The sequence below is a fragment of the Lissotriton vulgaris genome, chromosome 2_1 (genome assembly GCF_964263255.1).
Source record: "Lissotriton vulgaris chromosome 2_1, aLisVul1.2, whole genome shotgun sequence".
NCBI lineage: Eukaryota > Metazoa > Chordata > Amphibia > Caudata > Salamandridae > Lissotriton > Lissotriton vulgaris.
The window spans coordinates 1,066,205,843-1,066,218,570 of NC_141687.1; the positions used below are offsets into that span (position 1 = coordinate 1,066,205,843).

General features: G+C 46.6%; 1 protein-coding gene across 19 annotated transcripts in view; it reads left to right on the top strand.

Annotated features, from left to right (window-relative positions):
• The window catches only part of PHLDB1 (pleckstrin homology like domain family B member 1), a 437,675-nt gene that overhangs the window by 342,273 nt on the left and 82,674 nt on the right, over positions 1 to 12,728 (top strand). For 13 of the 19 annotated variants that reach the window (XM_086956721.1, XM_086956718.1, XM_086956719.1 and 10 more), the window contains 3 exons: positions 641 to 805; positions 1,869 to 1,991; positions 2,096 to 2,198. In XM_086956721.1, coding sequence (XP_086812847.1) covers positions 641 to 805; positions 1,869 to 1,991; positions 2,096 to 2,198 — 391 coding nt within the window. The remainder of the gene's footprint in view (positions 1 to 640; positions 806 to 1,868; positions 1,992 to 2,095; positions 2,199 to 12,728) is intronic. The other 6 variants (XM_086956734.1, XM_086956728.1, XM_086956729.1 and 3 more) reach the window with 1 other exon arrangement.

A 12,728-nucleotide genomic window follows, 5' to 3' on the forward strand; every position in this document is an offset into this window, starting at 1 on the left:
ACATCAAACGTTTTGATATGTGCCAGTGTGGGGCCAGACGTCTGCAATCCCCTTTAACCTTTATGATTAAGATAATACCACCCTGGTCCACCTACCCCAATACCCTTCTTTTTTTCTTGCCTTCTCAAGAATGACCACCCTCTTGTAAAAAGGTTGAAAGAATTAGCTAGTCTGTCTGGACAAAATCTAAGCTGTCTCAGCCAGCCATTGATATAACCACCTCAAAAACTACTTGAATAAATCTCCATTGGGGAATGGGTTTACGCCGTCCTAATTTTTGTTGGACATTTGTTTTTGTTTAGTGAAGGAGAGTCACTCATTTCAGTATGTATTAGCAGGTTTGTGTGTTTTCTTCCTGTGCTCCACTAAGAGAGCGGCAAGGACTCCTCTATGCTTCAACAGACACATTGGTGCAATCCCTGGTTTATGAAATGTGTTAAAGGCATCCGATCTCTGACAACATGCTCTAGGGATGTTCTAGGGTTTCAGGCATTCTCGTTTTGTCTTTTTGGTTCTTGGCATGATTTATTTTCATTTTCTATTTCTATGTCCCCATCTATTCTTTTTCTGTCACTTCACCACTTCTACCCTCTTTGTTAGCCATTTTCTGTTGTGTGTCTCACGCTCACTCTTTCTTCAGATGGAGACGCAGCCTCGCTCGTGCACACCACAGACACCGGCCCTTGACTTAGAGAAGTGGTACCAGGAGATCACCGCTGGCTTTGAGGTCTCTTCCTCTCCCCCTCTGCGCTCATCTCCTCCTCCTCTTCCTGCTAAATCTCTATCCTCTCGCAAGCCACAGCAGGTAACCTACACCTCTTGGGAATTTGCACTGCCAGCGTGTTCTTCCCTCCTCATTTTGCGTGCCTCGACCAGGAGAACTCGCTTATTGTGGCACTGTTTGCCCCACCATCCTGTGACTGTTACCAGTGATGATGCAGGTGTGCAGTGAAGGCTAGGTAAAGGATTGGCCTCCTGTTAGAAATCTACACGTGAAAACCAGTATCCTTACCGAGGTTGGGTCATTACCATCCCTAAACGTGTAACAATATCCTGCTACAGCAGAGTACAAATCAATTGGTAGAAGGTTTAAAAAATAGTTATTGTATTGGTGTCTTGGGGTTGAACTGAGCAGAACCGGGATCCTCCCAAATGAAGGTTTTGAAAAGCAGAGTAATGTGAATAGCCAGGGTTTGAAGACATACAATATGGCTGATCATTTCTAGAAAAGGCATGATGTGATGGGTCAGTGCTTGAAGTGTTGTGATCTCATTGGTCAGTGCTTGGAGAATTAATTGAGGCATTTGTGAGTCTTTGGAATGTTGATGCAAAAGACAGTGCCAAAAAAAAATACTATTTCTCCAAGCTTCAAAGAAATTGATATGATTGGTCACTGCTTGCAGTGATGCGACTGGCTAATGATAGAAATGAAGTAATGCTGTTTGCCATTTTTTAATGAAGTACTAGAACTGTTAAGGATATGTCCTGATAACTTATAAATCATGTGGTTGCAGCACACATACCATTGTCCCCATACTTGTGGTTTCCTTTCTTGTGCCTCTTCTAGGTGAGAGCATCGCTGTATTGTGAATAGGCGATGCAGCATGTGGATCTGTTGTGTGAATGTTATTTTCTAATCCCTATTCATCACTAGGATAGTTATGAGACACGCTTACCTGTCTAGTGTAAATTTTGGTTTGAGACCTTACTCAGTCTACTACCTGGCCAAAAGCCTTTTGTTTATTGGTTGAAAATGAGTCCATCACCCTGATACACAGGACATAAAGCTATGGAACAAGAGTCCAAGTGGGCAGGGGGACCGGAGGTGGGTAGGTCATACACTGATCCTCACTCTCCTTTCTCCACAGGTCTATCGCTCCAAGCTGGACAGTGACTGCGGTGGTGGTGGGACCCTGCCGCGCATGAAGAGCATCTCCCCTGCCTCTTCTCACTTTACAGTATCCACTCTGGGGCGTAGTGCTTCTCCAAAAGTATGTTGAAATGGGAAGATGGTGGTGGGGAGGCAGGGATCGCAGTGCAGGGCACATGGCCATCCTGAGCTTCATCTTTTTTTCTGCCCCTTTTCCACTCTCAGAGTCCTCTACTGACCCAGAATGGGACCGGAAGCCTGCCACGGAACTTGGCAACAACCTTGCAAGACATTGAAACCAAGCGTCAGCTGGCCCTACAACAAAAAGGTTGGTGTGCTTTGCTGACTTGCATCTGAAGGCAGGTGGTGCTTGTGTTCATGCATCAGGAGAATGAATGTGCACTGATAGCCTTGATTTGTGGGGTGTGTATGTGCTCATAGGCTTTCATCAAGAGAATGAGTGCACGAACAAGGCCTTGCAGGTAAAAGGCGACCACATGTCTGTGGCCCTGCCATAGAAGGGATAAGTATAGACTTGTTGGCCTTCAGTATAAAGCTGATTGTACTCTGTAAACTCTGTGGTAAAAGTGTTAGTATGCTCTTGTGGTCCTGCATCAGGAGGTTTGCTGAGTGCATGCACCTCAGTCCTAAAATGGTAAATGTACACTGGAGGAACTTTTGGTGCAAGGGAACAGCCTTGCGGCGGAATGGTGAGTGCATACTCAAGCCTGGCATTTGATGGGTGAGTGTGCACTTGGTGCACTCATCTGCCCAGGACAAAGAGGCAAGAATGTTGGTGCAGTAAGTATTACTGTAGCATTTTTGTCTTGTAATTAGGGAAGTCAGGTTGAGGATTGCAATGCAATAATTTGGGTAGCAATCGTGCATACAATGAGGATGCAGTATAGGATCTGGGTTGACACAATGCCTATGACTGATGTATAAAGAGCATGTCCCATCCTGTGCTGGACCTTGACAAAACAAGAGGAACATTCTCATAATTTATATTACAAAAAAATACTTGCCTTGAAAAGTACATCAACAAACAGTGATGGGTTTTCAGGACATTTATGAAGAGGTGTGTTGGGGTTTTTAAGCAGTGATTGTGCTAAAAATTTAAAAAGACAGCCAAAGTTCCTCCAGTCCTGGGCACTCAATATACATGGCTTATATTTTAGAAAAAAATGTTGCTTCTGGGTTGAGGCATGTAAACAAAGAAGTTCTAAGGGTAGTGGTCGAAGAAAACAGTGCATTTTCCAAAGTACCTTTGAAACAACAAATAACATTCAAAAAATGTCACCCAAATGATCACTGATACAGTATCAAAATTAAAATGCATTATCCATGTATTAAGAGTAAAATGTGTCATTTAACCACAATGAAACACCCCAAGACACCAGGCTGTGTTGCTGAATGTCGCTCCTCCTTCATTTTATCCAGATACAATATTTTAAGTGTTAACGTGACATTCGATTTTAAAATGTATCTAGAAGTTTCCTGGGATAATCTGCAAGGATAAGTGCCCCTCCCTTAATAGTTTTTCCTTTTAGTTGCCAGAAGCATTGGTGTAGATTACACAGTACTTCTCTTTGAAATTGTGATTTTGCTTGTGCATGAGAGATCAGTAAAATTATCAATATCATAAATGTCTGGTTGCTTAACTTCCCCCCATATCTATTACCAGGCTATAATGCCATTTATTGAAAAGGTTATGTCCAGGGTGGTAATGATCTGTTTGTTGGCATGTGTGGCTGTAGATGTACATGCTCTGCAATCTCCTCCCACCTAGTGTTGGGTCCGGTGTTGTACAAGTTGTTTTTCTTTAAAGAAGTGCTTCGAGTCACAAGGTAGAGTCATTCCTCCTCTCGGTGGTAATGGGCATGGGCATTGACTCCATTGTTAAATTGTTTGTTCGAGGCATAGGGGCTGCAGGTCTCACACTAGTGCATATATCGCCATCTGGTGTTGGGCCCGCATGATTACACTTTGTTGTTGTCCTGGAAGAGTCTTTGTTTGGTGGAGGACACCTGTGGAGCATAGTGCGCATGGGCATCTACTCCATCTTCAGATTTTTTTTCACCAACGGACTCGTATGTGTTTATCGCTCTGTCCCGTTACCGATCTCCTTTCGGCTCCCGATCCTTCATTCTACCGTCGGTATCTCTTTGATCGCGACTTTCTTATTACTCGTGTCGAAAAAGCTTGCACTTCTCAATTCCAGCAATCGTCGGGCCGTTGGGCCCAACTGTGCTATTGGGCCTTTGGCTCATGGAAAGAACACCCTTCAAGAAGTGAACTCAGTGTGGACACAAATTTCCCCACACTGATCTACATGAGGTGTGCAATCTGTGCTTGTCCCCAGAGCACGAGAGCCGAGATTGCCAAGCCTCTGCTTTGTTCCGGTCTAAGAAAACGATCAGATACCATTGAGCTCGAAGAGTCATGGCACGATTCTCTTCTACGGCACCAGACCTAATCGTCGAAGATACTCCAGTCTATCTAGAGTCTGAAGAAGAACAGCAGAAAGAAGTAGTTTCCAGAGCAGAGGATACAGCTCCCGGAGCCGAAGGACAATCAGACGATGACGATCCCCTTCCAGCTGGTCAACAGGTCGTGAGTACAAGAGTCGACCCTGTTCACACCCCCATACCGGGCCAGGCTTCGGTTCCACCTCCACCTTCAGGTCCAGGTGCATACTGACCACAAACTTCCGACGCCCGCCTTCCGGCTCGGCAACGAAGACTACCAAAAAGCATCTAGGTGACTCGGCTCGAGTCAACCTGTCGGTCCAGAAAAATAAAGAGGCCTTAAACTAAAACTAACTCCGGCACCGAAGCAAACCTCGGTACCCAAACCGGTCGAGTCAAAAACAAGCTCTGCTCTGAAAACAATTACCACACCAAAGACTATCGAACCGAAGCCAACTCCGGTACCGAAACAAGTCATACCAAAGTCCACTTCGGCATCGAAACACACTTCAGCACCTAAAGCTGTCGAACCGAAACTTGCTCCGGAACCAAAAACTCAGGATCCGAAAACATCCGATCCGAATAAAAAACACGACACAAAGAAAGCTTCTGACCACAAGTCTCCGGAACCGAAACCAAAATCTGCTCCAAAGACTGTAATAGACACTGCTAAACCTTCTAAACAACTCTGCCCCAAGCAAGAAAAGTTGGTGCCGAAAAAGGATACTTCCACATAAGAGCTTTTCCGTCCAGACCCAAAACAAAAGACTCTTCTTATTCATCCAAAGACTGGACATGTCATTACTGTGCCTGAAAAAAGGAAGCTGGACCCTCCTACCACACCTCCAGTCCCTCTCAAAAAGCATGATCAGACCTCTCCTATAAGAGTACCTTTATCACTTCCAGAAATACCAGACCTTGAAATTTCCCCTGCATATTCACCATTCATCCCACACAGCCCTGCACCAGCAGATGATGATGAAGAGGATGATTATTTAGGGGGGATAGAAGATGAGCAACCCATAGATGACCCAGAGGATATTTCTGGACCATCAGATGATCCTTGGGACGATTATAATGCGCCAGATTCCCCAGATCTGCCACAAGATGATGCATACCATTCTAGGCCATCTCCTCCAGATGACACTATAGGGTTTACACAACTCATTCATAGAGCAGCCACCTTTCAGGGGGGCGATCTACACACTGACCCAGTAGAAGACGACTTCCTTATGGACACACAATTGCCTTCACATAAAACCACAACCACAGTACCAATGCTTAAAGGGATTGTAAAGCACGCACCAGAGGTATTCAAAGACCCCGTCAGAGCCTGGGTAATTAATCCCAGATTGGAGAAAGTATAAAGCAGCTCCAACTTGCCCAGCCTACATCAAAGGCCAGTTGCCATTAGACTCATTAGTAGTCTCAAACGCCAGGAAAAGAGCTAATTCTCAGACAACAGGAAATGCTCCACCCCCTGATAAAGAGTCCAAACTTTTAGATGCTTCAGGCAAATGCTCCATCTTGCAGGCAGCCAACTTTTGGAGAATTGCTAACACCCAAGCTCTATTGGCAAAGTATGATCGAGCTCGATACGATGAGCTTGAAACCATTATGCAACATTTGCCAGACAAATATAAGACCAGGTCTTCTGACCTAATACAGGAAGGTAAGGTCATTACTAATACTTCAATCCGTTGTGCTTTGGATACTTCCGATACAGCCTCAAGGACAATAAATACCGGCATACTTTTACGTAGGCATGCCTGGCTGCTCATCTCTGGTTTCAAACCAGAGGTACAAACCAGTATTCTTAATCAACCTTTTGACCAGCAACAACGTTTTGGTCCTACAGTTGATAATGCACTAGAAAAAATGAAAAAGGATACTGACACTGCATAGTCCATGGGAGCTTTACAAATTCAGACTCCCAGAGCGTCCTTTCGTCGCTCCTCATACAGGGGTGCCTCCAAACAATTTCCAACAGATAACGCCTCCTCTTCTTATAAAGCACCCACCCAATCCTCTCCCAATAGAGGTTATTACAGAGGAGGATATATATCCGGGTTCCCCGTGCTATTTAAGACTCAACCTAGAAATCGCTGTTGCCTGCTGCTCGAGGGAGTTCTGCTGTTGTGACGATTCCCCAGTGCCCTTCGCTAATCTCAACCATCGGATTGCGGCCCTGCTTTCTTCGTACCTTATTTGGCTTCCAGCGAAGAGCTGTTGGATGATGGTATGATCCCTACTCCTGGATGTACTATAGGTCCAGCAGTGTCCTTTATTGAACAATCGTTTGTCTTATTAATTTGGAGTTTCTGCTGATATGTAGATCTTCATGTGACTTTCTGAAGATTTGAACCTGTACTACTTCTGCAAAAAGACAGTGGCAGTACAGGACTCTGTATCTGTGGGTCGAGTTTTTCGATTACTTGCCTAGCCGTGGCCTGTATACAGACTGCCTCAAAACACTTGCGTAAATAGTTTGCCAGACGGGAACACAGCCTTTAAGCAGTACTTTTTTCTATGTCCTCTTCAGCCCATGGAGACATTTGATTCTTTCATCTAGTGCCCTGAAGAAGTCCTTCACTAGGATGAAACTCATCGGCTTTACAGTGTGTCTTTTTCTACGTAACATGAAAATGGAATAAAGAGAACAAAACTGAGGAATTCTTCTTGTGTTGTCTATTGGATATGGACTTTACAGTAGTTCCTATTTGATTTATTGTTATGCGGTGCACCTGTGCTTTTGGTGCACACTCCTAAAACAAGAAGTTGCTTCTCTACTGCAGAAGAATGCAATAGAACCAGTTCCAGTACACCATCAAAACACAGGAGTTTACTCCCTATATTTTCATATCCCCAAAAAAGACGGCTCCCTCAGACCTATACTAGACCTGAGACCCTTAAATCTTACATACAATCCAACCACTTCCTCATGGTCGCATTACAGCAGGTCCTTCCTCTGTTAAAACAAGGCGACTCCTTGCTACCCTAGATCTCAAGGACTCCTACTTCCACATTCTCATCCACAGAGCTCACAGAACGTACCTTCGGTTCGTACTGGACGGTCCGCATTACCAGTTCAAAGTCCTCCCTTTTGGTGTGACTACGGCACCTCGAGTTTTCAAAGTGACTCGCAGTAGTAGCGGCACACTTGAGAAGGGACAACATCCATGTCGTCCCATATCTCGACGACTGGCTAATAACAGCCAAGTCATACCACCAGTGCGTGCAGCACACACACCATACCATTCACCTGCTACACAAGCTCGGGTTCACTATAAATCAAACAAAGTCACCTCTCCAACCATCCCTGTCGCAACAGTATCTGGGTGCCACAATAGATACCTCCAAAGCACTTGCATCCCCCAATCCAGCAAGGATACAAAGTATGCAAGCTCTTATACAAAAATTCCAACCGCAACACTCACTACCAGCTCGAGTGTTCATGCAATTAATTGGAATGATGGCGTCTTGCATCTTCATAGTACCACACGAAAGACTCCAAATGCACCCCCTGCAAGAGTGCTTAGCAAGCCAATGAAACCAGGCTCAACAACAACAATTAACAGATCTGGTGGTGGTGGACAACCAGACTCATCGCTCTCTGCAGTGGTGGGACACCAAAAACCTTTCCAAAGGACAACCGTTCATAGAGCTAGTCCCACAGGTTGTATCCCACGGGAGCTCATTTAGCAGAGCACACTGTACAGAGCACATGGACACCACAGCAAAAGCTACTCCACATAAACCATCTGGAATTGCTAGCCATTTCTCTAGCTCTAAAGTCATTTCAACATTACCTATCAGGCAAGGCTGTATTAGTCCGCACCGACAATATGACAGCCATGTACTACATCCAAAACCGGGAGGAACACACTCCTTGCAGCTCTCCCGGCTGGCGCAGAGCATATGGAGGTGGGCCATTCCTCAAAAAATCTTCCTGTTGACAGAACATCTACCAGGAGATCACAATCAGGTTGCGGATCTGTTCAGTCATCAAAGACAACCGATACACGAGTGGGAACTTCATCCTCAAGTTCTTCAAATCGGTCTTTGGGTAAGTACTCGACTGGTAGAGCTAAGGTTCTGGGGATAGACTCAGGGGTCTCCCAGGGTCAGGTAGATACAGTTGGTACATCCTCCGCAGCACAGGGGCAGCCGGATGCAGTGAGAGTAAGCCCAATGTTATCCTATGAAGGATAGGGGGCCTTCGGTTAGTGGCTGCTAGCAGGCAGGCCACGCGGCTGTGGGAGCTGAGCTTCTGGTCACTTACACAGGGCAAGTGGGAAAATAGAGTAGGATAGATGCTGCACTCCCAGTGGCACTCGGGCAACTGGGTGCAGGGTGCTTTTGGGCCTTCAGGCGCCCAATGTTATTCAATGTTGAACAAAGGCTGCAGGCTCTGGGACGGAGATTCTTCAGGTGCGACCACCACTTCGAGAGGTATGTTTGGGTTTTGGAGGATAGGTAGACACCCAGGAGTTGGGCACAGGGGGCCGTGGGGTGCCGGGGTGTCTTTTAGCGTCGGGAAATCTTACCCTCTGCTGGTCGTGGTTGGAGGGGACCCTTGTTGTGAGACTGCAGGCGTCATCTGGATCGTCGAGGAGGGTCCTTGGGTACTGGATTTGTGCTCACAATCGCCGGGGGTACCTCCTCGTGGTCTTTGTTCACTCAGGCACAGGTCGGGCTCGCCGGTGCAGAGTGTGTTTGATTTGCGGTTCCTGTCTGGCACCAGGGGTGTTGCTTGTTTGAGCAGAACCACTGCTCTTGGGAGTCCCAGTCTTTAGATGAGCAAGGCAGGCAGGTCCTCCGGAGTTTTCGAGGTTGCTGTCCATAAGAGACGCCGGGGTTTTAGCTGGAGCAGGTTCAAGGATCAACAGGCCGGCAGGGCTGGGGCCAGGTCAGTTGGTGTTGCCCTTTTGTTAGCAGCTGCATGGCAGGTCTTCTTTCCTCTTGTTCTTTGTCTTGTTTCAAAATCGGGAACTGAGGAAGGAAGGTTCAGGGTGCCCCTAAATACTAAATTTAGGGGCATCACAGGTAAGGCAAGGCCAGGGAACAATGGGTCCCTGTCCAGGGGTGAGGACACCCCCTATCCTGCTCCTCTCCTGTGAGAGGGGGGCAGGGGCCTATCTCTGATTGGGCAGGGCTCCTCATCTTCAAGATGGCGGGATCCCGGAGCTTTGCTTCACCTCTCCTCTCCCACCTGAGGGGTGGGGTTGGCATAGGCTGGCACACCCCTTTTCCTCACTTAGGGTTTCCCGCCTGTCTTCCCGCTAGAGTGGGGGTCCGAACCGGTGGGGGACAATTGCGGAGTACAGCAATTGGCCTGGGGGAAGCTCACTAAAGGCGGCATGCCTTTGAAGCTTCCCCTGCCCATCCTGGGAGAGGAGGCTTGGCACTTCGTCCCAGGATGTGCATTGTTTCAGGCCCACGAGAGTGGCACGCTCTCGACCCAGGGGTCCAGAAACATGTCTGATGGTGGCAGCCTCTGTAGCCATGCAGTCAGGACACTGGGAGTTGGTTAGGTTTCAGGGGGCATCTCTAAGATGCCCTCTGTAGTGCATTTTACATTAAATCTCACACTGGCATCAGTGTGGGTTTAATGTGCTGAGAAGTTTGATACCAAACTTCTCAGTCTTCAGTGTAGCCATTATGGTGCTGTGGAGTTCGTAATGACAACCTCCCAGCACCATATACTCTTAATTGCATCACTGTACTTACAGTGCCCAGGAATGGCCCTGGCTACTGTATGGACACAGGGCTCATGCACCTGTGCCCACACTACTGGCATAGTGCACCCAGCTAGAGGGGTGACTGAGGTATGCCAGGGCAGTGTTTTTGTTGGCATGGCACACAGGTATGTGTGCCATGTCGACTCTCTGTTTAGTTCTGCACCAAGACACTCAGCCTGCAAAGGCAGTGTGTGTGTGTCAGGGTACAGGCCCCCCAAGGGTGGCACAATAAGTGCTGCAGCCCTCAGGGGCCTTCTCTGGTCACAGTGCCCTGGGTACTTAGGGTACCATTTACCAGGGGCTTACCTGTGGCCAGAGATGCCAATTGGGTTTAGGCTTACATGCAGTTTTAGGGAAGGAACACAGGCCCTGGGTACCTGATTGGCAGGAACCCATGGCCCACTCAGTCACAGTACATCAGCAATTCAGCAAAAAGTGGGGGCATACCATGCAAGAAAAATGGCACTTTCTCACACATAGTTCCCCACACAAGATTACATATGCATCTATTTTAATAAAAATGTCTAGCTCGTCAGTGGTCACAGTCACATGGTCCGTTGAGAAATCTAGCGTTGATAGACTGCAACACTCACTGATTTTTGAACCCTTGCCATCCTGTTGTAGGGTGGCCTTTTCTTGACTCTGTATCCCACCTCACAGTAGATGCATCACAAACGGGATGGGGTGCTCACCTCCAACACCTCGCAGTTTATAGCCTATGGAATGTCCGGCACCAATCTCTCCCCATCAACTACCTAGAGCTTCAATCTGTTTACCTAGCACCTCATCTGACGCACAAGGTTTTCCTTGTCTGAACGGACAATATGACAGCAATGTATTATCTTCAAAAACAGGCGGGGCAGTCTACTCAACTCTGACAACTGTTTCAGACCATCTGGAACTGGGCTCTAGATCACCACATTCACCTGTTGGCGAAATACGTTCTGGGAAACATACAGCAACGTTGTAGACCTGCTCAGCAGGTTGCAGCAACAAGTCCAAGTATGGGACCCCCATCCACAAGTTCTCCTACCGTACTTCCAGAAATGGGGCTTCACTCAAATGGATCTTTTCACCTCAGCAGAAAACGCAAAATTCCGCACTTCGCCTCCAGGTTCCCACACCCACTAGCCTTAGGCAATGCACTATGAATAAGTTGGTCAAAGATATTTGCCAACGTTTTTCACCTCTCCCCCTCCATCCATTTCTGGTTCGGAAGCTCAGGCAGACCTCTCTAATGATGATCCTAGTAACTACCACTTGGGCTTGTCAGCCATTTTTCACAACATTACTACACCTTTTAGTAGTTCCACACGAGAGACTCCTCAACAGGCCGGAACTTCTCATGCAAAATCACAGACAAATCAGACACCCACATCTCAAAGCTCTCAACCTAGCAATACTGCTCCTGAGGTCATAGAATTTGGTTATCTTATCATACCAGCAGATTGATTGAACATTCTTGAAAAAGCAAGAAAACCTACCACTAGGGCCTGCTATGCAGCAAAATGGAAATGTTATGTTTGCTACTGCCACTCAAAACAAATTGACCCTTTCACAGCTACAGTACAAAACGTTATCTGTTATCCACTTCAATTACTAAAAGGTGAGTTTAGCATATACTTCTACAAGCTTACATCTCGCTGCCATGGCTGCCTTTCTTCAAAATAGAAAACACTTTTCCCTCTTCAAAGTTCCAGTCATAAAAGCCCTTATGGAAGAACTTAAATGCGTTATTCCACTGAGGCTTCCTCCTGGACCTTCTTGACCTTTACCTGTTCCTCCCAGAGTGCACACTGCACAAAAATGGAGCAACTGTTGCCTTTTTAGGAAATATTCCCATAGCTGACATATGTAAAGCTACTACTTGGTCCACAACACACGCTTTCACCAAACATTATGGTGTGGATGTTATAGCAGGCCAACAAGCCAATGTAGAACATGTAGTGCTATGTACTCTTTTTTCAAACCACTGGTACACCACACGTTCGCCACCGCTTATCAAGAGGGACTGTTTACAATCTATACAGAGCATGTGTATCTACAGCCACACATACCATCAAATGGAATATGTTAGTTACCTTGTAAGCATATTTCCATGGAATGTAGTGCTGTAGATCCACAAGCGCCCATCCTACTCCCTGGACACCTGTGGCTGTGGCAGTTCCATACATATATTACTTTTCACTATTTACACATTTAGCTGGTCATTGCATTACTTGCACATACTTTACACGCCTTTCTCACCCGCCTGCGTGAAAACAATCTAACAATGGAGTCGATGCCCATACGCATTACCACCGAGTAGAGGAGTCACTCGACATCGTGACTCAAAATACTTTTTCGAAGAAAAACAACTTGCACAACTCCGGACACAACACTAGATGGCAGAAGTGCAGAGCATGTGACTACATGCACTACATGTCACACCAGATTCTTACAGAATAAGTAGCGTGTTCCTTATTAGGTTATCTATATGTGGTGATGGCAGGTACATGGTTATTCCCTGGGGTAGCACAATTAATTTGCCTATCTGTACATGGTAACCCCATTTAGCCAGCTTACAGGAAACCGTCTTGTCGGTGGAGATGGTTGGTGCGAGGCGGCCATGTTGCCCCATCTGCTAGCCCTTTCCGTGGCCAGCTTGCT